Source organism: Dermacentor andersoni, chromosome 4, assembly GCF_023375885.2.
Source record: "Dermacentor andersoni chromosome 4, qqDerAnde1_hic_scaffold, whole genome shotgun sequence".
In the NCBI taxonomy this organism is placed as follows: Eukaryota; Metazoa; Arthropoda; class Arachnida; order Ixodida; family Ixodidae; genus Dermacentor; species Dermacentor andersoni.
This window is the reverse complement of record NC_092817.1, coordinates 125,781,741-125,807,992: the sequence shown is the minus strand read 5'-3', so window position 1 is coordinate 125,807,992 and position 26,252 is coordinate 125,781,741. Positions and strand designations below refer to the sequence as shown.

Genomic DNA, 26,252 nt, shown 5'->3' with positions numbered 1-26,252 from the left:
CACTGCCCGCGCTGCGCCGTCTAGCGTCGTGGCGTGGAATCGAACCCACGCGCAGCGCGGGTTCGATTACAGACAGACAGACATACTCCAGAAAGTTCGTAAAGTACCCTAAGAGTGCTAATCCCATTTAAAATGTTTCACCAGCGACGTCATATTCGTAAAACTGCACTGAACTCCCCACACGCCAGCAAGAGGGAAAACTACGTGAAAAGTTGCCCGTAAATCCCTACTAAACACAGCGTCACAAGATATTGCCTCCAAGTCTGCCGCTACCAGCTATAGGTCCAGCATGCACGTCCCAAACATAAATGAATACTTAAGGAAAATTACGGCAGAACACATATCACGATGCCTGTCGATCGGCGGTAACACGATTAGCATTAGAGCAATGTAGTGACACCGCATTTCTGAAGTCGTTATTCAACATCAGTAGTAGTCATCCTGAGACTTCCTTTGCTTCGGTTATACGCGACATACTGCGGTATCGTCCCGCTTTGCTATGGCACTCACTTGCCAAGGTCGCCCGTTATCATGGCGGCATGGCGACGACTGTATGACGCCGACACCGTATGTATGATGGCACAACGAAGAAGAAATGGCGCCGACGTCCAGACTGGCAAAGGCGTTATGACGACGACGGCAAGACTAGAATGACATGACGATTTTTAAATGATGACGGTGGCATAACGACGACATAGGGACAAATGAGATGATGATGAGCGTACGACGTCGATGGCGTGAAGATGACAGTATGACAACAGGCTGACGAAGCAGTAATCACGACGACGGCACGACCACGCCGGCACGACGACGACGGCATGAGAACGGCGGCATAATTACGATTGAATTAGGAAAGCAGGATTACGATAGAATGACGAACAAGGAATGACGTCGACGGATCGACGAAGGCGCTATTGAAGATAACACAGCGTGACGACTGTGTGACGACGGTGGCATGACGAGAGTCGAATGTTGAAGTTAGAATGACGACGATGGAACAACTGCGTAGGCATCACGATGACGGTATGCGAACTAATGCAAACTGCCATTGTGTGACAATGGGACAATGACGAAGATGGCAACGGCATGAGGACAACGGGGATGACGAGCGTATGATCACAACGGCATGACGGCGATTGTATCGTGAAGCCTGTAGGACGAACATAGCACGACCCCAACGCACGGAGACGGCGGTCTGACAACGGATGCATAATGCTGACGACGACGCAGTGACGACAATTGCATGACAGTGATGGTATACAATCACAATTAAATGACTGACAACAGCACGGTGGTTACGATAGAATGGCGAAAAAGTATTGACGTTGATGCAACGAAGAAGTCATTGTGACGACGACGGCATGGCGATGGCATGACGAGAGTCGGAGCTAGAGTCGAAGCTAGAATAACGACGATTGAACAACCGCGGCGGCATCCCGACGACGGTATGACAACATATGCATGACCACGACGTAAAGCCTGTGTGACGACGACGGCATGAAGAGAGTCGGATGACGAAGCTGGAGTGAAGACGATGGAACGACCACGACGGCATCATGACGCCAGTGTGACCCCCGCCTCCCCCCCCTACGGCGTGCCTCATAATCAGGTCGCGGTTTCGGCGCGTAAAATCTCAGAATTTATTTTTCAATTTAAATGCGATTGCGCTCAGCGGCCAAAAGCTGCACGCGGCGGGAGCGTTTCTATCGCAGTTCCGACTTCATTTCTTTTTCATGGCTCCTCCCTTTTCGGTTAACACGGGCCGCAGCGTAAGCGCGCTCCCGGCTGCACGCGGTGTGCGGACCACGACCGGGTGGAACGAATTCTCTTGTGGCCCTTGCCGCGAAGGGCGGCGGAGGGGTTTTCCCTGGCAATTCGTCACGCCGAGGATTCGCGGCCGGATTAACCGGGATTAAGGGACAATCTCGAGTCCCCGTAAGGGAGCCAAGCCAGGATTACGGGTCGCCGCGACCCGTCCTCCTCAGGCCGGGCGCCTATTTCGCACCTCATTTTGTCCTCCTTCCCGCTCACATTTCTTTCTTTCTTTCTTTCTTTCTTTCTTTCTTTCTTTCTTTCTCTCTTTCTTTCTTTCTTTCTTTCTTGTTTCGCTCGGCATTTCGTTTATTCGCTCAACGCCGTGTCGTTCCTGGGCTTAGACGCAGGGCTCGAGAGAAAAAGATTTGCGAGGCGAAGGTGTGTGTGTGTGGGTTGCCTGTTCCTATCGAAGGTTACGGAAACTCCGACACAGGGTCGGGCAGTGAACGGCAATGAGAAGTAAATTAGGGAGCCTTCGGTGTGCGTCTCGATTGAATACTTGATTGACTCATTAATTGATTGAATTATTGATTGCTTAGCTGTTTCTTTGTGTGACTGAGCAAACAATTGTTTATTGTTTGTTCGTTCGATTGCTGCGCGTTTATTTAAATGTTTAATTGACGGATAAATGATGGATTGGCTTGTTGCCTGACTTACTGAGCGATTCATCATTGTTTGTTTGATTACTGGGTGCTTAATGTATTTAATGAGTATGGGATGATTATTTGTTACATGTTTAGTTATTTGATTGATTTATTATCGTCTGTTTGTTTCAGTGGTTGATTTTTTGCATCTCAAAGTAAGACCTGTGTTTTAAGAGACACTACATGGAATGCAGAATTGCGGAGGAAGTTCACTCGTTTAACACTGGTGTCTGCTGATCCTTTCATCATAGCAGCAATAAACAATAAATAATGTAACGTTAGAAGATGCGGCGCATGTTCGCAGAAGAAGCACGAAGACAGCTAAGAAGAGCGAACAAGGTCCTGGTGTAGTTCGAGGTGTGTAGGCTTATATATAGCAGATCGGTATACGCTGCGAGAACAGTCTACAATACGCTGAGGCTCAAAGAGCCGAAACGGCACTTGAGGCTGCGGCATGACCCGTAAAGCAGAGCTACACAGATGAGTATGACATAAAAAATGAGATAATATGCGCATACGTGTATACAGACTGTGATAACGGGCTTCTGCTACACAAACACTACACGTGAGGATGATCCGCACATAATATAATGCGCGCATGCAGGTATAAAAGCTGAAAATGGGCTTTATACAAGGCTTTTCACTGCCACGCACAGTACTTTCATGTTCTCCTAAACATAATTTAACCTGAGTTTTGGCACTCTACATCACATGGCTATTTCTAGGGCACACGGAGGACACATATTTGTACTTCCCCTGCGCTCGGACACGTTCCTGAATGTGGTTCGCTGCTCACGTCGTTTTCTTGAATTTGCGTTCATTTTCTTTTCCGCCAAAAGTAGCGTAACCGACCGGACGCTCTTCTAGTTGGCATCCCAACGTTCCCTTTCTCATTCTCTCTCTCTCTCTCTTTCTCTTACTTTGCGCTATCTCCCGCGATGATCATTCAATAAAAAGGTACCGATACTTAAAAACGATGCTTCCTTCTTGCTCCTATCGCGGGCACCGCTCTTCATCTCTCGCTCGCCCTTTATCGATCTGCAGAAAGCCGAGTTCGACTGGTCCCCAGAGACCATTGGCGTGATTGACTCGTCTTTCTTCTGGGGCTACCTCATCACACAGGTGCCCGGAGGATTCCTCGCAGCCAAATACCCCGCAAACAGGTAAGACTTACTTGTTTGTTCTTTTTCAGTCGGTCGGTCGGTTGGTCAGATAGTTAGTTAGTTAGTTAGTTAGTTAGTTAGTTAGTTAGTTAGTTAGTTAGTTAGTTAGTCAGTTAGTTAGTTAGTTAGTTAGTTAGTTAGTTAGTTAGTTAGTTAGTTAGTTAGTTAGTTAGTTAGTTAGTTAGTTAGTTAGTTAGTTAGTTAGTTAGTTAGTTAGTTAGTTAGTTAGTTAGTTAGTTAGTTAGTTAGTTAGTTAGTTGAAATTGAAGGAGGCTCATTCTTAGCCACCGTTAACTGTGAATACGAATGTCCGTGTAACTCCGGCGGACTGCGGTTGGGGTTAACCTTGGTTAAGTGAGCAGCAGCCGTTAAGTTTAACCGCAGTTAAGGGCGCTCTTGTAAGAAGTGTATAAAACAAGGGCATTAGAAATGTGTGAAGAAGGCGTGAAGCGTCCTTGCGGGATGCAGCATATCCTTCCGGAGATACACAGCCTTGAATAAAAGTATGTGGGAGGCATCTCCCACGTTGCGTTAAGGAGGCACTGTATAGTGCTCACACGTTCAGGTACCGCAGAGAAGCCCTAGCAAAGCTCATATTATTCGTTACAGTATATTCTATATAAGTACTGCCAACCGCTATTACATTTGTCTTGCATAAAAGAAAATATCAGTAAGAACTCATTTGAGAGTTGGCGAGAGTTGGCGGAGTTGCAGATAGATTCGGCTACATTTTACTGCAGAAGCAACTGACAGATAATTATACGCTCGAACCAATTCTTCCCAAAGCAACTGGATACGCAAGCAGCTGATCACCGGAACATATTTCTATGGCTTCTATTAAGGCACGCTTGAAGATGCTACCCATTTGTGATATAAATGCTCTAATAAATTACAGCGTTCTGGGGGCGTTGTTGTTAAATGAATGGGCTTTACCACAGTCGGACGAGTGCAAATGTACTTGCCATGAGAAGTGAACATCGTTTGACGAGATAAACTTTCACGGCGTCCCCTCCACCCCCCCCCCCCCCTCACCTGATGTTCCTTTCTTTTGTTTTCCTACTTCGCAGGGTTTTTGGCACCGCAATAGCTGTGTCAGCGTTCCTCAACATGCTCATTCCTGGAGCGGCCAAAATTGGCTTCACGATGGTCATGATGGTCCGCATTCTCCAGGGTCTCGTTGAGGTGAGTCAACCATCACAATGTCAATCGAGCCCGGCGTCTCAGTAGAAAATTGATTCCCTATTGAGAAACTTTAGCCGAATACAAGTTGCTTTTTGGGAACGTAGGGCGGTGAGTGAGGAGCTAATCATATTCGACAACACTTGCAGCAAGAACACTTACACCAAAGGAAGAGAGTGATTTCCTAACGCTTCCAGAAAGTTCAACGCTTTTCAAAGGCGGCTAATATTTACGCTTCGTTACTGAATGCTCGTATCGATGCGCATGTGATTGACAACAACCAAGCTGGCCAGTCAAAGAACTTCTTATGAATCGCGTAACTATCGCATCAAAAATCAATTGTCTCCTCACTATCTGGATGATAAGAAACAGATGCTACCTAAACCAAATGAGAATTCTTACCGAACCAATGAAATGCTAATTGTAGAAAACCTAGCAGAAAGGCTAAAATATTAAATAATTGTCCGCGGGAGCTGCAGAGATAAGAATGAAAGGTCGGTTACCGCCGGTATAAAAACCCACATCTCAGCCACTATCCGACCCGAGCCCCGCACACGCTGACAACAGGGCAGCGTTTCACTGAAGCCTCTCAGGTGTGATAAACGAATTGCATCAGGCGCCCCTTAGCCTCCTCCCCCCCACCCCCCTCCCCCGTTTTATCCAAATATTTTTTTGTTCTATACGGGTCCTTCTCAACTGCGATAACTTCCCACTCGTCAAAGGTTGGATGAAAGCCGCGGTCTGAGCAATGCGCAAGCAGACAACTGCTGAGAGAACACATTCCGTATTATGCGCTTGTCGTTCTAACTGAAGTCATACATGAACGGGCCGACAGGCGGAAGCCGTTGACGGTGCCCCGTAAAATTCCATATGGACAGGTTACATCTTGTAGAAAAGTGAAAGAAACTAAATATTCTTGCGCACCCCCTTCCCTCTTCCTCGCATTGCAGAGTAAAAAAACAAATTTCGTACAACTTGAGAAAACTCTTCTCGTCGTTTTAAAGGGATATACGAACTTACGGAGAAGCGGTTGCCGTTGACGGTAACCCAGTAAGGTTCCATATACACCCTATCTCCCTTTAATTTCTTTTTTTAATTAGACAGGCTAGTCATGGTGTCCCCCGCCGTCACAAGTAGCAAAAACAAATAGTAGAATTTATCCACGCAAATCTACGGTAAAAGAGAGCCTTACCGCTATAGCAGTACACGCTATAACACATAGTAGATATATGAAGAAAGGTAAGTTTGTAAGCCTGTTTGTTCCTCCTTGGGAAAACCAATATAAGAGAGAAAACGCTGACAACATTGCATCAGTTGCAGTGATGCAACGACACGCTAGACGATGGTCCTTACTTGTTCTCTCGCCTCTAACGCACTGCATGCACTGCGCGGTGGTTGCGAGAGGGTCTATGTACGTCGTACGTTACAACGCAACCTTCTTGTTGGCCTCCACCAAGCGGAGCGCTGATTCAATCACAGCAGCCTTATCCGCGTAGTCGAAACAAGCGGGATGGAGTGTGCGATTACGCATGAGGCAAGGCTACAGCCAGATGTACAATCGGGAAATGTTCGCGCCGCGCCACGTGATGGATGCTCTTACGAGAATATGGTCATCCCACTCGCGCATTCGCACTTCCTGTTGTGTCTTTGTCGATACGCCTTTGCGAATAACTTATGGAAAGCGTGACGAGTTGAAACACTGCGGTCATTACAAACGCTATCGTTCCTTCGACGAAAAAGAAAGGAAAAAGAAAAGCGCCGCATCGTGGTATCTCGGAGTCTTGTCCATCTGCGAGGCTATCTTCAGAAGCACTGCGTTGACCACGCTCGCAGATGCAATTACTCACGAGCCGAGAGGGGCCCGTGGCATTTCCAGGCCGCAGCACAGCACCTCGCAAGACGCTTCGAGCGAAGCTATTATACGGCAATTCCGCGCAGTCCGGCGAAAGCCGCGGGTTACGTTAGCAAATCAGGATCGAGGGAACTAGAGGAAGGGCTTGCCCATCGTCCCCCTCGCTAATCCCTCTGTGCTCTACTCTTGATGAACGGAAGGACCTCGGAAGGATTAACGACGCGCGACAGGCAAGCGAGCCTTTCTCCATTCTCGGAGCGCTGGAGCGCCGGCTCTCCTTCATGACTGGCTGACGCGACCGATAACTAACCATTCGCCGCACTGCACCGAATTAGCCGAGAGCGAGTTGTGTACGTACACACGCTCCCGCGAGAGAGCGTGGCAGCTGGCTGCTCGATGCGATGCAATCATATCGCCCCTGCGAGCAACGTCGTCGCGTGTTCCCCCGTGACCGTCTCGCACGGCGCCGGACGATATAAATGCCCGTGGCAATCAGCCTAGACGCTGCCGCCGGTCGCGCGATGGCCTCCCCGCACTTCCACCCACCCTTCCAACTTCCGCTGCCTTACTTCCGTTTTCCTTCTGCCTCCTCCTCCTGCTCCTGCTCCTCCTCCTGCGCTCGACCGACCAAGCGTCTATCTTCTTTCCCGCGGAGGCGCACGAACGTGTATGTACGCCCGATCGCATCAGGGAAAATGGTTGTTTCCGGACGACGAAGACGCGAACGAACAACACGAAGGAGGAGGCCGCGGCGACGCCAGACTGCGGCGGCACCGTGGCGTATCCGTAGATGTTTGCGTAATCGCGCAAATAAGCGCGGCGTGGCTCGGTTTTGGGTCGACCCGCCGTCATACATCGAATGCCCACGGGTCGCCCGGCGAGAAAGCCGGTTCCAGGCGACATTGCCGTCCGCGCGGCGTTCGCAGTGGGCTTGAACGCAGATCATTTGCTGCTTCGACTGCAAAAACTGTTGCTGCAGTGCATATGAGCCCGGAGGCCTCACTCTAGATCGATGGCTTTCGGGGCTGTAATTTTCGGAGGGCGTATCGCTTGTCACAAGCCAGCCGACGCGGGTGGGATGGAAGGAGTGACGCACCTGATTTCGCGCTGTTTACCCGTAGTGTAGCACTGCGCATCCACGGGACGTCCATGCCTACGCTGAGAAGCCACGCTGATTATTCACAGAAACGTAGAAATACTTCTAAAAGTGATCTGTACAGGATACTGCTACAGAAGTGCCATGCCAGATGATGTCCGTTTGTAACGAATTTATGCCCGTGTCTTGTGCGTTTTAGCTCTAGTGTCTCTCACCACGACGACGATTCGTTGGCACATGCGTTCTTACGAAGAGTTGTTCTGGCCCCCAGGCATACGTATTACCAGTACGTCATAACCTAAGACAGGAACAACCACGACGCTGCTGCAACCTAGTGGCATTGTTTTCACGCATAACGCGTTAAGAGAGTATTTGTGTTGTATCACTGTTTCCGCCGAAATAAAAAAAAAATTGTCGGAAATACTTTCATGAAGATAACACGGATGGCACAGTAATAAATATGATAGATAGTAATACATTTACGTCAAGTTAAAGTTCATGCCATAGTCGCAAGCTAAAACGGAGCGAACGTGCAAGCATACTATTCCACATGGAAATCCTCAGGGGCGCGACTTATCTAGTCACGGTAATAAAAAAACGGACTTGTTTTCATTGGAGTCTAATTTCATTCATAATTGGTTATGGTGCCACTTCAATTAAGAACAGTGATGAAAATAGATTCACCATAGTATAGAAGTGAAATGTAATCGTTTTATCATTCGAGACCGAATATCGGCGTCCGTTCCTTCCCAACTTGTCTACAAGGCCCAACGGTTATGTAGCAAACCTCTTGGCTTGTCTGGGGTTGCGCGCGCTGTGTGTCATCGTGTCGCCGACTTGCCTACAAAGCCCAACGGCTATGTAGCAAACCTCTTGGCTTGGTAGCATGCGCTGTTTCTCATCGCGTCGCGTCGTGGCTGCGCAGGGCGTGACGTACCCGGCGTGCCACGGCATCTGGAGACATTGGGCGCCGCCCCTGGAGAGGAGTCGTCTGGCGACGCTAGCGTTCTGCGGTGAGCACGTGGGAGGGCTGCACGTCTTTTCTTTTCTTTCGTAACTTCTGCTTTTTTTATATTTTCTTTATATTACTTTCTCTGCCAATACACTCGAAATTACGCTCCAAAAGTGGGCGAGAGACTGCGTGAAGGGCAAGTGTACGCTTTGATGGAGCTTAAAATGTTCTTGCTTTGGAAGTTTGCGCCTAAACCAAAACGAAAACAACAATAACGGCGTGACACCGAGAATATGTCCTACAATGTATGTTCATAGCACGGTAACTAATTCATTAATTTAATTAACTGATTGATTGATTGATTGATTGATTGATTGATTGATTGATTGATTGATTGATTGATTGATTGATTGATTGATTGATTGATTGATTGATTGATTGATTGATTGATTGATTGATTGATTGATTTTGTTCAAGGATACACCTGCATCATGATAGACGTCTATGAAGAACATGCAGTTAACTTGATTAAAAATCCGCAGAAATCCTTTCTGGTGTATCAGAGATTAGGCAGAGAGGAGCAACGTATTCACGAAACAAGAAAGAAAAAAAGAAAAGAAAGAAAGAAAGAAAGAAAGAAAGAAAGAAAGAAAGAAAGAAAGAAAGAAAGAAAGAAAGAAAGAAAGAAAGAAAGAAAGAAAGAAAGAAAGAGCTCGTAGCTAGGCTAAATATCACACCTCCCCAAGCCGAGTCGGAGCTTACAATATGCTCTGCACTTTTTATTTGAATTTTCGAGACGTAACGACGCTGTTGTGGTAGCGACGAAGCCTGTCTTCCGAGTCAAAATTTCATCTCTGCCATTTCACCTTCTCCTCTCTGCAGGCTCGTACGCTGGTGCCGTCGTCGGTATGCCCCTTTCGGGCATCCTAACCGACTACGTAGGATGGCAAGCCTGCTTCTATTTCTACGGTACGTATCCGCAGAGCCAACGGCGTGGATGGTCGGCACGTGAGACGCGTTACTTCTGCAGGTTTATTTGTTTTGTTTTGTTTTTTTTTATTTTAGAGCGAAGCTTCCTTTGCCTGCTTCCCCGGAGTTTGACGTGTCGGGGCTCTCGCCGAGTAAATCGGAGCGATCCCGGAAGCAGTGTAATCAAAACTGGGCCGATCTCGGAAGTAATGCAATCAAAGGCTTCGCCGAGCCTATCCTGATATTACTACGGCATTGGAACCACTCATGCGTCATGTGGGCCTATAGCTTCTTTGTCTCTTTCTCCGGGTCTGGTGTCGATGTTTCGCCTAGTAGATGTAGCGGGGTCTCTGCAACGCAGCTGCGGTGCAAAGAGGGAAAGCACGAAGGAAACAGTTGTGATGTCGGCATGGAGGAGTTTGGAGAGGAATCATTTGGGTAGTGGTGCTGGTTCATACGTCACAAGTGGAGTTCATATAGTTCATCGCACAACACTGAAGGACATTTGCGAACGTCTCGAGTGGGGGCTGCTTTCGATCGTATATTTGCAAGGGGCGAACGCCTTATACGTCTAGTATGCATACAACCTCCGGTAATTGAAATGCTAAGCTAGCCGCTAAATCAACACCGTCTCGGTATGGAGAGTGTGATACACGGATGCTATTTATTTATTTATTTATTTATTTATTTATTTATTTATTTATTTATTTATTTATTTATTTATTTATTTATTCCTCAAATGCCCCTGGAGAGGGGTTTTACATGAGGGCTATCGAGCAGGTTCGCGACCATTGATTTCCGCAGTGACATGCGTATAATATTTTTTCCCATCATTTTCCTTCATGTTTCACGACATGGTAATTGTTGCAACTCATGTCCATCGTTCTCAATAGGCAAGTATAGCTGCAGCAAAGACGGATCTAAGGTACCTTCCAGAGATTAGGGAGGGAGTTCATAATAACATGCAGACAACCAATGGTGGTGGAAAAGAGGAAGGTGGTGGCGGGGCGGGGGGGGGGGGGGGGGATGAGTTCTCGCTGCGCGCTCAATACTGCCTGCCGGGATGCCTCGGGGGTGGGAGATCAGAGCCCACCCTATAGATGCGTCAGTGAACTGCAGGCGTACTTTAAATTACGTGATACACAATACGGTGCAATGAGATGCATCGCTATATTCACAGGGGTTGCCTCTTCGCAATGAGTTCATATTTACGCCGCAGTTATAGTGCAGCCATAGGGTAGTCTAAAATTAAAACGTTCCGAAAACTCGTCGGAAATGCGCTCCATGCAGTTGAGGCTTCAGTGAAGGGGAACTACCTAGCCTTCGCTATTGTTGAACTTTTATCGTAACGTGCGGCGTATAGCTTTCTTATTTATTATTATTTGAGTAACGCGCATGGTGTAGCAAAGCGTCTATCCCATGGTCACGCAGAACCGGTAAGTCACTGCTTGCACCGAGCATGCATTAGCTCTCCACCAAGAGTGCAGTTAAAGGGGACGGGGTTTGGGAAGAGCGCATGGGTGCGGGGCTTCGAGTAGCGTGCTTTCTTTTTTTCCTTGCGTGAAAGAAAATAGAGTCGTGCAGTTTTCTCAGGCTGCACCACTTGACCGTACGATAAGGTCCAACAATTTCTTAAATGTAGTGCCGTCGGAAATGTTACGGGCGGTGAAGAAACGAAGTGACCAGGGCATGACTTCACGCCCGTATTTCCGTACGATACTATGTGATGCACCAGCCAGCCCAACATTCTACGCGTCTGAACTTCTGAAATAACACGAAAAAAAAAGGGCAGAAAAATCATCGCCATCATCATCATCATGGCCGTCATCATCAGCCCGCTTCATTCTCACTGCAGAATTACCCTGTCTTGCGCTAGCTGACTCCTTCGTGTGACTGCAAATTTCCTAATTTCCTTAAACAATTAACCTATTACTAATTTCCTTAAACAACCTAATGCTCTGCCGTCCTGAAACGCAGTTCCTCCCCTTTGGCACCCATTCTGTAGCTCTCACAGACCACCGGTCTTTTCCTCTGCGCATTGCACGACCAGCCTTGCTCCGTTTCTTCGCGTTGATATCAACTAGCATATCAACTACGCCCACTAGGTCTCTCCATACCGCCGTCTTCCCGTGTCTTAGCCTTACGCTTCGTTCTATTGATAGTTGCGCGGTACTTGAAGTCTTTTTCAAGCTAATTTGATATCCCCCAAGTTTCTGTCCTCACTCGTATAGAGTGCAGTGAACGGCATTGGATTGGTGGAGGCATCAAATTGGCGTACGTTTCTCCCGTAAATACACACGCGCGAGCACTCTGTCCGCGGTCGCACGGTCGTTGTGCTCACGTAACGTGTGACACAAACCCTTCGCTCGCGCACGCGTGACGGTTGAATGACATTTTAAAAAATTTAATTAATTTCTGGGGTTCTACGTGCCAAAACCACGGTCTGATTATGAGGCACGCCGTAGTGGGGGACTCCGGATTAAATTAGGCAGCCGGGGTTTCTTAAACGTGAACCCAATGCACTGTACGCGGGCGTTTCTTTTTTTTTTTTTCGTTTCACCTTCATCTAAATGCGGCAGCCGCAGCCGGGATTTGGTCCCGCGACCTCGTTGCTTAGCCGCGCGACGCAAAAAGCCACTGAGCAACCACGGCGGGTTTGAATGACGTAGTAATATGCACACCTCAATACCTTCGCAGGCGTGTTCGGCGCCATCTGGTACGTCTTCTGGCTGTGGCTCTCGTTCGAGAAGCCCAGCAGGCATCCGACCATCACCCAGGCGGAACTCATCTACATCGAGAACAGCCTCGGGCAGGTCAATCAGAATGCGCCCACGGTGAGTTTCCATTTGTCCATGCGTCACGCCTTAGTGGCGCGCGTAAGTCCGTCTGCGCATGCGCCGGTGCTGTCTACATCCTGCTAGCGCACGGACCTTGCGCCAGTCTAGGCGCACACGCCGCACGATGGCGTCTCACGTCGGTGACGAATCCAGCTACGTAGCCGGATGGTGCACGGGTTGACGACGCAGTGGCAGCAAACGGAGCACGGCTTCCGAGACTTTGCAGATCGTTCTTTGCGGTGTCTCATCTCGGAGGCCGTGAATGGAGCCAAGTGTCTGTACTTGTGGAAGCGGTGAGATGCCATTATGTGTATGTGTTAGGTTCCCCCAGCCGCTATGATCACTGAATGCAAACAAACAAAAAAGCTCCTTATGTTTATTTTTGCGCGTCTCTGTTTTATGCGCAGGGACGAAATAATCCGCGCATCACCATTGTTTACCAGCACCGATGCATTTTTGCTACTTTCGTTCAACAAGAATCTGGCTAACTGTGCTTGTCCACGACAGTGGTTGCACCGGGAGGGTTCTGTCGGAATATAAAATACTTCCGTACTGACCAATGTGGGCTGTTGCCGACGAAGGACAAATCGTCGTGTTGAAATTGCATGTCTATATTCGTATTCACGAGGGAGCTTCTACGCTAGAGTTGTTTGCCAAACCTAACAGGGAGACTGTCATTAGCCAAGGTCTCTAAGGTTATAAGAATTTTTTTTTAATTTGACCCCTGATTTTTTTCTTTTAATGCATGTAAAACAAGTTTAAAGCCACAGAAGGAAGCGTGGGTGTGGTGATAAACATATTTTGTTTCCATGTCTCCCTCCTCCGTCTCAAACGTCAAGAACGTCGGCATTCAGACCCCACAACCTTCTTTTAAAAACATCCTATTAGACGCACGCACGCCCCCCCCCCCGACACACACACACACACACACACACACACACACACACACACACACACACACACACACACACACACACACACACACACACACACACGCGCGGGCACACACGCACGCCCACACGCCCACATACACGCACACATACACGCACACACACATTCAATCAATCAATCAATCAATCAAAGAAGCGCTAATTTCATTGACAGTGCACACCTGCGAACCACATATTTGTGTTTTAGTTTTCTCACAACAGTAAACTCGTCAGTTGGACTTGCCGGGGCAAGAAATTTTTCTTTTTTTTCCTCTTTCGCGTCCTCCGAATGTCACGCTACGTAGGATAACCTATAGCATTCTCAATTCTCGTGAGCAACAGGTGCTTCTACAACGGCGCCTCCGAAAACTCGTAAAGGAGCAAACCCTGTCATTTTTCATCGAAAGGCGTTTTATACATCCATTACCCACTATATGCATGTTACACGACTCGCGCGCTCGCGCGACTCGCCAAGCTCCTTCTTCGCGCAGAGACAAAGCAAAAGAAAAGGTGGAAAGAACAACATTGAGAATTATAGGAGGAGAGCCTATCAAGACGCCTTCACGCGTGGTTGCAGGAGCGCGACAAGGGAGGATGAAGAGGACGTGCGTTTCTGGAAGGGGAGAGGTTGTTGTGACACTGCGGTTTTAATACACGTCACTTTTTCTCAAGCAGGACCCCCAACCCGCGCCACGCCTGCACAATTCATTCATTCATCCATCCATCCATATAGTCTCCCCTCTGTGTCGTCTTTTCTCGCTTCGTCATTCTTACAACGTGTCACTTGTCTGGAACGCCTCACGCAGTACACGGCTAGAAATATAGATATACGAAAACAAGTATGAAAAGCTGGATTTACAAGCAAGTCAATGTAATGGAGGCAGGTGTAAAGCCGGCAAAATGAAGCAAGAAGTCGAAAAGAAGTCGTAAATGAGAGCAAAGCTAGGGTGGCGTGGTGGAACGAAATGTGCGCGGAATGCAATAGCCGCGGAGCGTCGTAAGCAGACAGAAAATCTGAGGTCGAGTTCTAAAAAAAGAAAAGAAAAGGATGAAGAAGCTGACATTGACGTAAACTTACAAAAAGGGAAAAGAGGAAAAAAGAACCAAAGGTTCTTTCCCCGTGCATCCATCACAATGAAGAAAAGTAAGAAAGACGGTAGGAAAGAAAGGATATATAACGAAAAGAGTCGTTGCCGCCGAAGCGAGGAGGTTCTAGCGACGCGTTCTTTGGCGTCCTCCAACTGCCCTCTCTCTTGGAAGCGGGCGGAGAGAGAGAGAGCGCTCTGCGAGGCGGGAGTCGAGAGGTGGTAAGCTGCACGCTTTGATCCGGTCTTTGCACTCGGCGAGAGTCGACGACGCGCGGTGGTGCAGAGCTCGCGCGACCGGCTAGAAGCGCGGGCGCAAGAGAGGCCCAGAGCTTCGGCCCATCACGCCCGAGGAGGGCGACGAAGCCACCTAAAAGCCTCCATTGGCTGCCCGACGTTCTTCGCCAGCCTCGCTCGGGACTGCTTTTGCTTCTGCGTTGTTTTCTTTCGAAAAGCCATCCCGAGTGTGCGTCGGTCTCACCAACTCTGTCCCGTATTTCTTTTTTTTCTTTTCTTTCTCTCTGTTATTTCTGTTGAATTGCTACAGCGATTTTCGCGTTATACCTTTTCTCTTTTAGGCCTATATGTCGCGTCTATCATGTGTCCTCTTGCTTGGATGCGTATTTTCTGCCATCCCTTGTTCTAACGCCCGCTTTTGCTTCCTTTTTTTGTTCTTTTTTTTAGTTTACTTCTTTTTTGTTGTTGTAGCCCCTCGACGGTCTCTCTCGCCGGGCCGTTCGTCCTCGTTTGGAAAAAAAAAAACGGGCAGCGTGGTATGGCGTCATCCATCCCGACGATGAAATACGGCCGACTTCGGCTTATGAAAGAAGCGCTTCGGACCACCCATTCCCTGAATCCGCGCCGAAGAAGAACACATGCGACAGAGGCCCTCCTGTTTCCCGGCGGAAACGTTGCTCGCGTTGCCAGCTACCTAACTGCTTCCTCCGTTGCGCGGGCAGTCTTTCGAGGCGTGACGTACTTTCCTTTTTTTTTTTTCTGGCTTATTCGCGGAAAAAAGAATAAGTAAGAAATACAGCGCGAAAGCAGCGGCATTGAGGGCACGGAACAGTCACAACAAAGCGCTGAACCGCCAGACAGCGCTTCGTGTGTCTGTTTCTTGCACTCAGTGTGTCCTTTTGGCGCTGTTTTTTTGTTTTTTTCCTTCTTCTCTTTTCTTCATCTTCTTTTTTTTTCATGACAAGGTCTTCTTTGACAACTTCAGATCGATTTCGGGTTCGCGGTATCTGGATGTCTGATCACTTTCATCTCATCAAGTTAGGCGATTTGAGGCCTCCGAGTGCACACGGGACAATGAAAAAGGCGTCAAAATTAAGCTTGCGTATTAATTAAGCTTGCACGAAGTTTGCGTATAGAGCTATGCACGGAGCAGTAATATTGCTTAATCAGCTTTAAAAAGGCCGATGGGAAACCCCCATGCGCAGGTTCAAACCTCGCGCGCCTAAAACCGGGACCGGAAGTGTGGCTTTACTCAACGAGAAACATGGGCTGATTCCGGAGATATTACAGTCTAAAAAATGTGGGCCCATTCCGAAGGTAGCGCAGTCTAAGCAACACAGAGAGAGAGAGAATGAAGAGGAAAGGCAGGGAGGTTAACCAGATATGAGTCTCCGGTTTGCTACCCTACACTGGGGATGGGGGATCCCACACTGAGTCTTCGAGCGCCATCACAGCTTCGCCGTAGAGACGCCACGCTTCTATATCGACTTTGGTTGGGCGTTGCCTTTACCAAAGCCTATGCATTCCGCATAGGGATGACCGACACCCCAACCTGTGACCACTGCGGCCATGAAGAATCGCTTGACCATATTTTGTGCGCCTGCCCGCAGTACAGTCCACAGAGGGCATGCCTTCGCCACGAGCTTGACCAACTGGACGACCAACCGCTATCTGAAGAAAGAATTCTACAACATCGGAAGGACCTACCGTCACAGAAGAAGGCCGTGCAAGCGCTATTGCGCTTTTTGCGATCTACCGGCCTGTGTGAACGACTTTATCTGGAACGCCTTTTGTGTGTGTGTCTCCATGTGTGCGTGTTTCTTTTTTGTTCCCCTTTTTTTAGCGTTTTCCTCTCTGTCATCTTTCTAAGCAACAAAACACATGGTATACTAAGGCGCTTAAGAAGGCCTTGTCTTACTTCGCTGTGAACTGCTGCTGACTAGCCTTTTTTTTTCCACCACAAGCCGTGTACTAGCCAGACCAAGTGAACTGAGTCCAGCAGTACTGCATTATATATTTAGTTTCAAATTCGCAAGGGGTGCTATGAAATGGCAGTACGTGAGCATTTGAATGAAGCGACTCTTTGAAACCTCGTCCGCAGCGTCACTTTTGAAGCCGCTGATCCATCTACTGAGCCCGACAGTTCGACAAGCGATGCGCCGACACTTGCGCACGAGATGTAGGATCCCTGACCACGGCCGAGACTGGCCGTGCCCTGAGAAGCGTCCGCAGTCATTTGTCAATACAAAAAATGTCGAATGAAAGGTTAAGAGATATAAGGGCTGTATTGGTGGAATAGAAAGCAAATGCTGACAGCTGATAGTTTAGTCGAGGTTAAGCGTCAAACGTCATGTAACACGTATAGCAGTTAACTAGTGGCCTGTTTAGAGAAACATAATCAGTGCTAAGGGAAAGTAGACGGACTGGGAGGTGGTAGAGGATGAGGAGAGCAGTGTGATGAAATTTCGCAGTATGGAATTTTGTAGGCATAAGGTGGGATCGGTTAACGCAAGAAGGGGGTAACTGGCTATCGCTGGGTCTTGCAGTAGCATCAAGAAACCTGGAAGAGACGATGATGACAGACAGATAGATAACGTATTTTATCAATGCAATTAACATTAATTCCCTACTTCAGGCACTTTGAATCTATCTATCTATCTATCTATCTATCTATCTATCCTCGTACGCCAACTAAATGATCCAGATTGTCTGTCAGTTTGGGCCGCAAGGTATGCCATTGTAGTGATGTCATCCTGCTGTTTCCATCGACGGCAATCCAGCTTCGTCATCCGATTCACGTCATGCCGTCGATCGTCACAAAGCCGTCGTCATCCCATTTTCGTCACGCTGTTGTCGTACCATCGCCATCATTTCAGAAACGTCAATCCTATTGTCATGATGTCGTCTTCGTCATACGTGGTGGCGGTGCTCTTTAACGCGATGGCGCTAAGGGCCCCGTGTCGAGGAAGATCCGGCGTCGGCGTGCGTTGTCCGTATGAGAAAAGTAATCCCGAACCACGCATCCCAATCCACGCAGGCCCCCCGCGTGGCGCAGAAACGTTGCTCGACTAATTGAATTTCTCAAAGTAAAACGCGTCAGAAAATTCTCAAAGTACGACTTACACACAACCTCCAGACATGATAGCGTCGGGCTGTAATTTGAATATACGTGAAAACATAATTAAAGTTACGCGGAAACTTAAACACAAACTCCTTTTTCCAGCTGCCGTTTGAGGTCTGCTTTAGTAGGAGCGGCGCACCCCAGAAAGCTCGCCTTCGTGCAAGATCACCTTCCTTCGCCACCAGCGTTTCCAGTAAAACATTACGGTTACATAAACTGCAATTGCCGGGAAGCCTGATAACCAATCAGGCATCTTTGAATGCTATGAAGGGCGAAGCTTAAGCGTCCTGCAATTTTTTTTCTTTATAGTGAACATATTTGCCACTGATCTCAATGCTCTTAACAGGCTTTCAGTTTATACTGCACATTTACTTAATAGATTTGTGCACCAACATTGGCGTATGATAACGCAGGCATGCTTGTATTTTATTCGTATATGCTAATATCTTACAGCTGTCCATTAATTCTTACGTTTTCAAACGGCTGTGTCATTATCAAACGACGCGTGAAACTTAAAAGCCCTACGTCTGGCGGTACTCTCGCTTAATCGCACTGGTCTTAAACAATTAACATTCGTCATCGCGAAAGCGAATGAATAAGTATTGCCTTTGGCGCAGTAAAAAACACCGATAGAGCTTCTGCACATTGAGTGACCTCTCATGCTAAATAGTCACGCGAAGTTTTCGTTAATTCACATTTCCCTGTTGTTGTTGTTGTTGTTGTTGTTGTTGTTGTTGTTGTTGTTGTTGTTGTTGTTGTTGTTGTTGTTGTTGTTGTTGTTGTTGTTGTTGTTGTTGTTGTTGTTGTTGTTGTTGTTGTTGTTGTTGTTGTTGTTGTTGTTGTTAACCAAGGTACTTAACCTATAAACTTCCTGAATGATTTCTTACCGCCAGTGTTTTTATAACTTGCAACTAATGCACGGTACACGAGCGTTCATTGCGTCCCGCTCCCAGAAATGTGGCCACAGCGGCCGAGATTCGAACCCGTGGCCTCCTGTTAAGCAGAAAAAACATCGACGACTCTTAAGCTTCGCCATTAAAGGGGCCCTGAACCACTTTTTATCAAAGTGGAGAAAGACATTTGAAGTGAAAATAGGCTATTTCAGAAATGCATTACCCCTAAAAATTACTTTAATACGTTTAGCAGACGCGGAGTTATTGACAATCAAACGCGGCCTCCCCTGTGCTCCCGTTACTTCTTCACACTGCACTGCGAAGGCTACGGCGGAGTGGGGCGTGCCCACAAAGCTCCGCCTTCTGAATTTCACCGTGGCGCTCAGTTCAAATTTCACTTTGGATGTTAAAAGGAACAATAAAGGCAAATACGAAGTCGATGTCGACTGTTTAAATACCATTCCAGAAACCTCGCAACGCTTGTTTTGTGCCAAGAAAAGACTTAATGTACGAGAAAATTGCACCTGAAGGGTCCGAATACCTTTATCGCATTTCAAATCTCCCGCCACCGAACCAGGATGGAGTGGTGACGTCGCATACGCCATCGCCACCCTTTGCTGCCCTCAGTGAGTAAAACGGCGCCCGACCGACGGCGGCACCAATCCAGGACAGAGTGGCGGATTCGCCGCAGCAGCTGCTTTTTGATCAAGTGGCGTTGACCGTTCGGGCATCCCGCATCAACACATGGAAGTCGAATTCTTCGCTGCTATCAGTTTGTGCGAGTTTCGCGAGCCAGCAAAACCAGTGCAGCACTATACGCGACAGCTACTGAAACGCGAAAGCGTGGGCGGCGCGGAGTCGAGCGAAAACGAAACCCTTCGACCGTCCGCGTCGTTGTCAGGGTTATTTCAATGAGTACTTTTTTGTAAAAGTGAAATAGAACTGGACAAGTCGCATTTTATTTCCTCTTATAATACAATGCAAGGATGTTTTCTGCAATGAGTGGTTGAGTACTTGTGGTAGAATTTAACTGAGGAGTGCTTTCGTCATCGGGCAAGTACTTGAATGTCCAGGAGAAGTCTCTAATCATGCCCTGCATTTACCTCAATTTCTCGATCATTAAGGATCTGTTCGCGATAATATTGACGCCTTAGAGATTCTCAAGCACTAATCTATCACTTTAGCTTGACTTAATATTTGCCTTTAGTGTCCCTTTAACGTAGACGCCACGACTTCCATCTCTGGTGCCTACGACGCGCTAAGCATAAGCCAAACGCGGTTGTCCTCAGCGAGCCGCAATGCGCTTAGCCAGTGGGCTCGTGGCGGCACCTCATGGCGGCACCTCGTGGCCGCCGCGTATGACACGTACAGCTGACCCCAGCTAGCAAAAGGAGCCGCGTATGAGAATCCGCTTTATTCCGAAATAAAGCGTCCGGAAGAGAATGAGGAACTGCAGGCTTCTGTTGAAAAGAGAGAGTTTGAGAGAGCGGCGACTTCGCGCTCCGCTTGCGAGCTCCACGCACCGCGTAAGACAGCAAAACTTGGCTGAGATGTTAACGGCAGCGCATACTGCACGCGGACTATGTTATTTCAACAAGCCCGAGGTGTGGTTCAGGGCCCCTTTAAGAGTGGACCGCGACAGCATTCGTTCGGACCTCGGGCTTCAGAGTGCAACGCGATAGCATTCAAAGATCGCTGATTGCTTCTCACGCTTCCCGGCAACTGCAGCCTATGTAATCGTATTGTCTTCTTGGAAGCGCTCGCGGCGAATGTTATGCATGAGGGCGAGCTTTCTGGTTCTTTTTTTTCTCCCCACGGCGGGCGCCGCCGCTGCCGCGGATGCGCGGAGGCGAGCGCCATCTGGATGGTGTTGCAAGGAACCGAGCGGGGCGCGCCGCTCCTACTAAGGCAGACCTCGAAGGGCAGCTGGAAAAGGGGATCGCGTTTAACTTTCCGCGTAACGAAATCATGTTTTCTCGTACATTCAAATTACAATCCGACGTTATCATGGCTGTATAGGTTGCGTATAAGTCATATTTTACGAATTTTCTGACGCATTTTGCTTTGAGAAAATCCAATTCGTTCACTAAGGCATATGCGCCACGCGGAGGGGCTGCGTGGTTCGGAAAGATTTTTTTTTTCTCTGACGGACAACGCCGCCGACACCAGATATTCTGCGACAGGGGGCCCTTAACGTATTAAAACGCCATAGCTACCACAGCGGCTAGCGCAGAGTGCGTTGCAACTATACGGAGCAGGGCAGGGCGGCCTCAACTTTGCGTCGGCGAACCCGCATTGTTTATAGCCGTTGCTCACGCAGCCTATGGCGGGATCGATGCCGTACAATTTCTTTTTCTTTCTTTTTTTTTTTCTTTCTTTCTTTCTCCCGAGAGAACGCCGCGCTTCGCTTGCACGCCACCCGGGTTGAGGGTGTGCTTTGCTCTCGTATATAGTTGCCGGCGGCAGGCCTGCAGGCTGCTGCGACCTGCTCAGCGTCACATTGTGCACTCGCCGCTTTCTATTCACTTTACGCTAGTAGCCGAAGCTATCTAGTGTAACGGTAAACAGAGCCCGCCGCCTATAACTCTCGCTTGTTTTCGGGGCGACTGCGTAGCGCCGGCGTGAGAACGTCGCAGCTCGCATGCGCGGTGGTGCCTCGTCACGCGACAGGCCATTTTAACGGAAGCGTATCGCTTGCGCCATGGTGTACGCAGTAAGGCTGTGACGTATTTCGACGACGCTCTTTTTTCTTTTTAATTTCTTTAGTCCTAGTGTTTGTTGTGACCGCTGTGCCTGTTCTTCCGTGTTCCTTCCGCGTTCAATGTTGGTCCCTCATTTCTTTTTCCCTACGTGTTTTCATATTTCACGTCCGTAGATTTCCCTTTCTTTTTTTTCTTTTTTTTCACTGCTGTTCAAGATTGTTCGCTGCTTTCATGTACATACACTGCATGTTCCCGTCAGTGATATGTTGTGAGTTTGTTTCCTTTGTACAATCCGTTGCGCGGAGGACAGCCCAACATTTCTGAGGGTTGGTCTAACAATGTGCGAAAATAGACAATGGGGTACGCCGCAGCGTTAAAAGTGATAATTTGACGATATTGTCATTACTAATGTGATGGGCATATGCGAGTATAAGTCCAGTTGAGAAGAACATTGTCGAACAGAAAATGCAACCCAAAAGCGAAATAATACTGAAGAACCATGTACAGTGAATTGGTTGGCAGGTAGCTAAACGGTAACGACACGAGAAAAAAAACTTAACATAAAACACTAACAAAGTTGTCTATTGGAGTTGAGCCAGTCCACTTCAGTATTGAGATTATGCTATATATGTGCACATAACATAGCATAAATGCGAAGGCTTTAAGGTATGCGTCAAGACAGACGACCAGACAGGGCGATTGTGAAGAAAGAAAAAAAAGGAAGCTTGATAAATTTAAAGTAGGCTGCACGTGTTTTTGTTAACCCCTTAGAATATTACTATACCGGGATTCTCAGGGCACGAAAGCTTAAAATTGGCAACTGCGTACGAACCTTAATGGAATACGCTGACATGGTCAGTCCAGCATGCGCCGACCCTTACGGCGGTAGCGCCCATTGATCCAAACCAAAATAGTCCGTATACTCAACTGGCCGCGGCTTCGATCACACTCTGAGCTCGTCGGGCTGCCTACCTAATCTCCAGTTTGGAGTCCGTCGAAAATGCTTCCGTTTAACTGGTTCTTTTCTTTGTGCTCGCCACCGGCAACCTCTTCTGGTTTGTTTCCTCTCTCTCTCTCTCTCTCTCTCTCTCTCTCTCTCTCTCTCTCTCTCTCTCTCTCTCGTTTGTATTTCGCCTTAACTTCCGATCAATTCCACCGTACATTTACTTCTTCTTTTTCTAACTCGAGACTGATAATTCAACGAGCCGATGCTCTATATTTGCAATTACTGTGCCTGCTGAAATTTATGCTAGATAACGCCGAGGCGATATCGTATAGAACGGTGTCTGCGCGCAAACACTGGGACATCTCGCTTGTCATCCGACGACACACTATCCAAGATATGCTGCACGTTCATTTAACGTGAAAAAAAAAATCCGCGCGCCAAGATATGTCAAGATATCCGCGATATCCAAGATACCCAAGATATGCCACTATCCAAGATATGCCTCGCGCCGTAAAAGCGCTGCCGCAAGAGGAGGTCCTATAATATACTTACTAAGAAATATGCCTGAAAATAACGTGGAGTGAGCAAGAAGGCGCTTACAAGTTCATCGAGATTCAACAGACACATCTCCGCTGCGAAGATCACTCGAACAAAGCTCGAAACGAAGCTCACTCGTTTTAAGCGTTTCTTAACTCTTTGAGGTAAAGCGCAATAGTATAGAGCACGCAGGACGGTAGAGGAGACGAAGACACCGCGCTGTCCATCTGTCGTCCTGCGTGCTCTTTTGCGCTTTATCTCAAGCTATGCACCGCCAACTAGCCCACCAGTCTGTTATTTTGACCTTAATTCTTGTTACCGTAAAGCTCGAACAATTTCCTTGTATTATCACGTACGCTTCTTCGGACATAGGAGCATAGCACGCATTGTGCAGCACGTATAGTAAATGCGACATATCATAAACCACGGAAAATGTAGTGAGAGGTTACTCGTGCTTTCTCGCAAAGTCAGAAACGCATGAATGACCTCTTCGAGTTGTCTATCGCGGTCAGTCTATAGATGAAAGCTCCGTTGTCGCGTGTGCCTGGAGTAGGGAGCAGTGAAACGTTAGAAAACGGTGTAGCGGAGCTTGCCTGTTGCGCAACTGACAAGAAACTTCGAATGTCATGTGCTGCCAGCTGTAAAGAAAGAACGCAGCAAATTGGCAGTTCACAGCGGTTCACTGGTTCGCAGTGGCACGCAAGGAACCTGCGGAAGACCCGACGTCCATTTCCTCCTCCTTTTAAGCATTCTGCTCCGATGCCAGCCACTTCTTGGCGGGCGAGCCTATCACGATGAGGATAGCTACAGGCGCTTGTTGGTACGGCATATCTTATTTTGTTGTAGCGCAAGCTGGACAAGGACAACAGAAAGGCACATCTGACACACACAGTCGAGTGTGTGTCAGATGTGTCTTTCTATTGTCCTTGTTCAGCTTGCGCTACAACAAAATAAGAGCCTATCTCCACCACGTTTTCGGCTCCAGAGCAAACCAGGATAGGAGTGCGTCTCGCGGTGTGTTTGACTGTAACAAATCAGTTTCCTGTTTCCTAGAAAAGTGGCATAAGTAACATGTTTCATGCCTCGAACTTCATGGAGAAGCTGTTTAGAAAAAACCGAGATAAATTGCATTTGCGCGATTTTGAGCGAAGCTTACAGGTTAGGGTGGACTACGAAAAACTGGGGCGGGCTTTCTTTTTTTTATCCCCGACCTTCTAAGCTCAACGGGCGAATCCGGAAGTCTCCTTCGGCTTTCTACCTCTACATAGCGATAAAAATAAAGTCTAGGCAACGAAAAGAACAAAACAAAAACGGGATGGAAACGACTCGTGGACACACGTCAGCGCATGGTTACAGATCACTCGACGCGGTGACCGCACACTGCTGTGGAGCCTGCTAGGACGAAGCCTTTTTGAGTCGTCGCGAGCGACGGCCATAAGTTATGCAACAGTTTTCTCTTCAGTCGTCGACGTGGCTTTCGTAGCTCTTTGCGTGACGGCAACTGTCGCCATTTTCTTTTGGCCCGACATAGACCCATCTTTTCCTGTCTCCAAATGCTCGCTTCCTTCGCGCGTCGTAATGTCATTCGATCTTATTCTCGTCTTCTTTTATTTATTCATTCCACTTTCTTCCGCGAGCTCGGCAAACATCATGAATGAGGCAAACGCTTCTGGGTCTCGCACGCGCGGCCTGCCAAAGTTAAAATCGGTGACCATGGAAACTAAAGGAAATGGGACTCTCAAAAGACGGGGTGCTGAAGAAGCATTTCGCGCATGAAAGAATACATTAAGCATTGAAATATATTTTTTTTTATTTTCCTGCTGCTTTATTGTGTTCTCCTTTTATAAAATGCGAAAGAGGCCGGCGAAGAAATCTAAACGGCGTGTTTTGCTGGAAAAAAATTACTAATGGGACTGAAATCGCGTTAGCTAATAATACAGTAATTATTTTTACATGAAGAAGCTTCGCCGACTAAGTGCGTTCGGCTTGCCCGCGCTTTTATTTATTTTTTATTATAATTATTTTTTTAAGAACAATGCACTTATTATCTTCAGAGAACACTAGCTCATGGATTTTCTCTAAATTGGCGTTCCTACTCAGTGGGAGAAGAGATCGTGTAAGAAATTGAGTCGGGAGTCCCAAAGTGGCGTCGCCATGCAGAGCCTCTGCGCCAACTGTAGGAGCCGCAAGAGCTAGGACTTGCCGTAAAGTGACACGCGGCAGTGGTATATCACGCGTAGATAACAGAGGCAAGTAGCGAACTTCTTTTCTGAACGAGTTTTCACTCACCAAATAAAGCACGCTCTCGGAGGAGTAGAGAGTGGAACCGTGGACAAAGAGCTCTTCTTTGACAGTCCACTACCATTAGCAGTTATCCAGTTATTGCTCGGTGCCAAACCCGCCGACTGTACCAAAATTTACGGAATGTTGTCGCCAGTATTCTGCCCAATCAAGAGATGGTATGGAGACAGACAGCAGGGTCGCATAAGAAATCTGTCGCTGACTTTGACAATCATCTACGATGGTGTTTGCCGCGATTTCTTTTTCTTCGCCGTGTGGCGGAAGTGAAGTACTGAACAAGCAGGTGACCTGAAGAGGACACGACACGGTGACGAAGACGACGACGACGGCGTAACGGAATCAACAAACATAAGAAAGCCAGTTTCGAGCGTTTAGATGCTGCCGCAGAAAACGAAATCAAATAAACATATTTTTTTTCTCTCCAAGTGCAGGTACGAACAAAAGCAGTAGAATTATTCTATGTTGCCCACTTCCCTGCGATCAGCTCAGAGCAGGGCAAGATCGCTCTCTTTGTTGGACTCCGCCCTCGACCGTACGCCAATTCTTTCCGGATTCTTGCGGCAGCGAGGCTTCTCTGTGGTTGAGCTTCAGCCTTCCAATCCTTTAACTTGAACTGTTTGACTCGTACGACGGCGTTAAAAAGGATAGAAAGCAGAAAAAAAATAGGAGGACGCTTAAGCTTCGCCTTCAAGAGTGGAACGCGATAGCGTTATCGCACCCCGTTCGCACCGCCTACTCAAACGCGCTACGCCAGCCAAACGGCGCGATCGGCACAGATGGCCGGGCCCCGACGCGCCATGAAGGCGGACGCGATCATGGGGCGAGTGGCGCGCCACGTATCGGGGCAGCGCCGTACATTGCGAAGAGGGGGTCTTCTGTGTTTGCCGCAAGATGGCTCTGCGTGTGCGCAGAGCGCAGAAGAAATGTAGCGGAAATGTACTTCGCTGCTCGTTAAACTGCGACTTCTGTAAGTTACATGGTCATAATTACCGAT

The 26,252-nt window shown here is 47.9% G+C and overlaps 1 protein-coding gene across 2 annotated transcripts in view; it reads left to right on the top strand.

The window, feature by feature from the left end:
* LOC126537606 (vesicular glutamate transporter 1-like) overlaps positions 1 to 26,252 on the top strand; it is a 226,148-nt gene that overhangs the window by 168,770 nt on the left and 31,126 nt on the right. For both annotated transcript variants that reach the window (XM_050184756.3, XM_050184755.3), the window contains exons 4-8: positions 3,504 to 3,622; positions 4,690 to 4,804; positions 8,675 to 8,762; positions 9,584 to 9,670; positions 12,368 to 12,504. In XM_050184756.3, the coding sequence (XP_050040713.1) occupies positions 3,504 to 3,622; positions 4,690 to 4,804; positions 8,675 to 8,762; positions 9,584 to 9,670; positions 12,368 to 12,504 (546 nt within the window). The remainder of the gene's footprint in view (positions 1 to 3,503; positions 3,623 to 4,689; positions 4,805 to 8,674; positions 8,763 to 9,583; positions 9,671 to 12,367; positions 12,505 to 26,252) is intronic.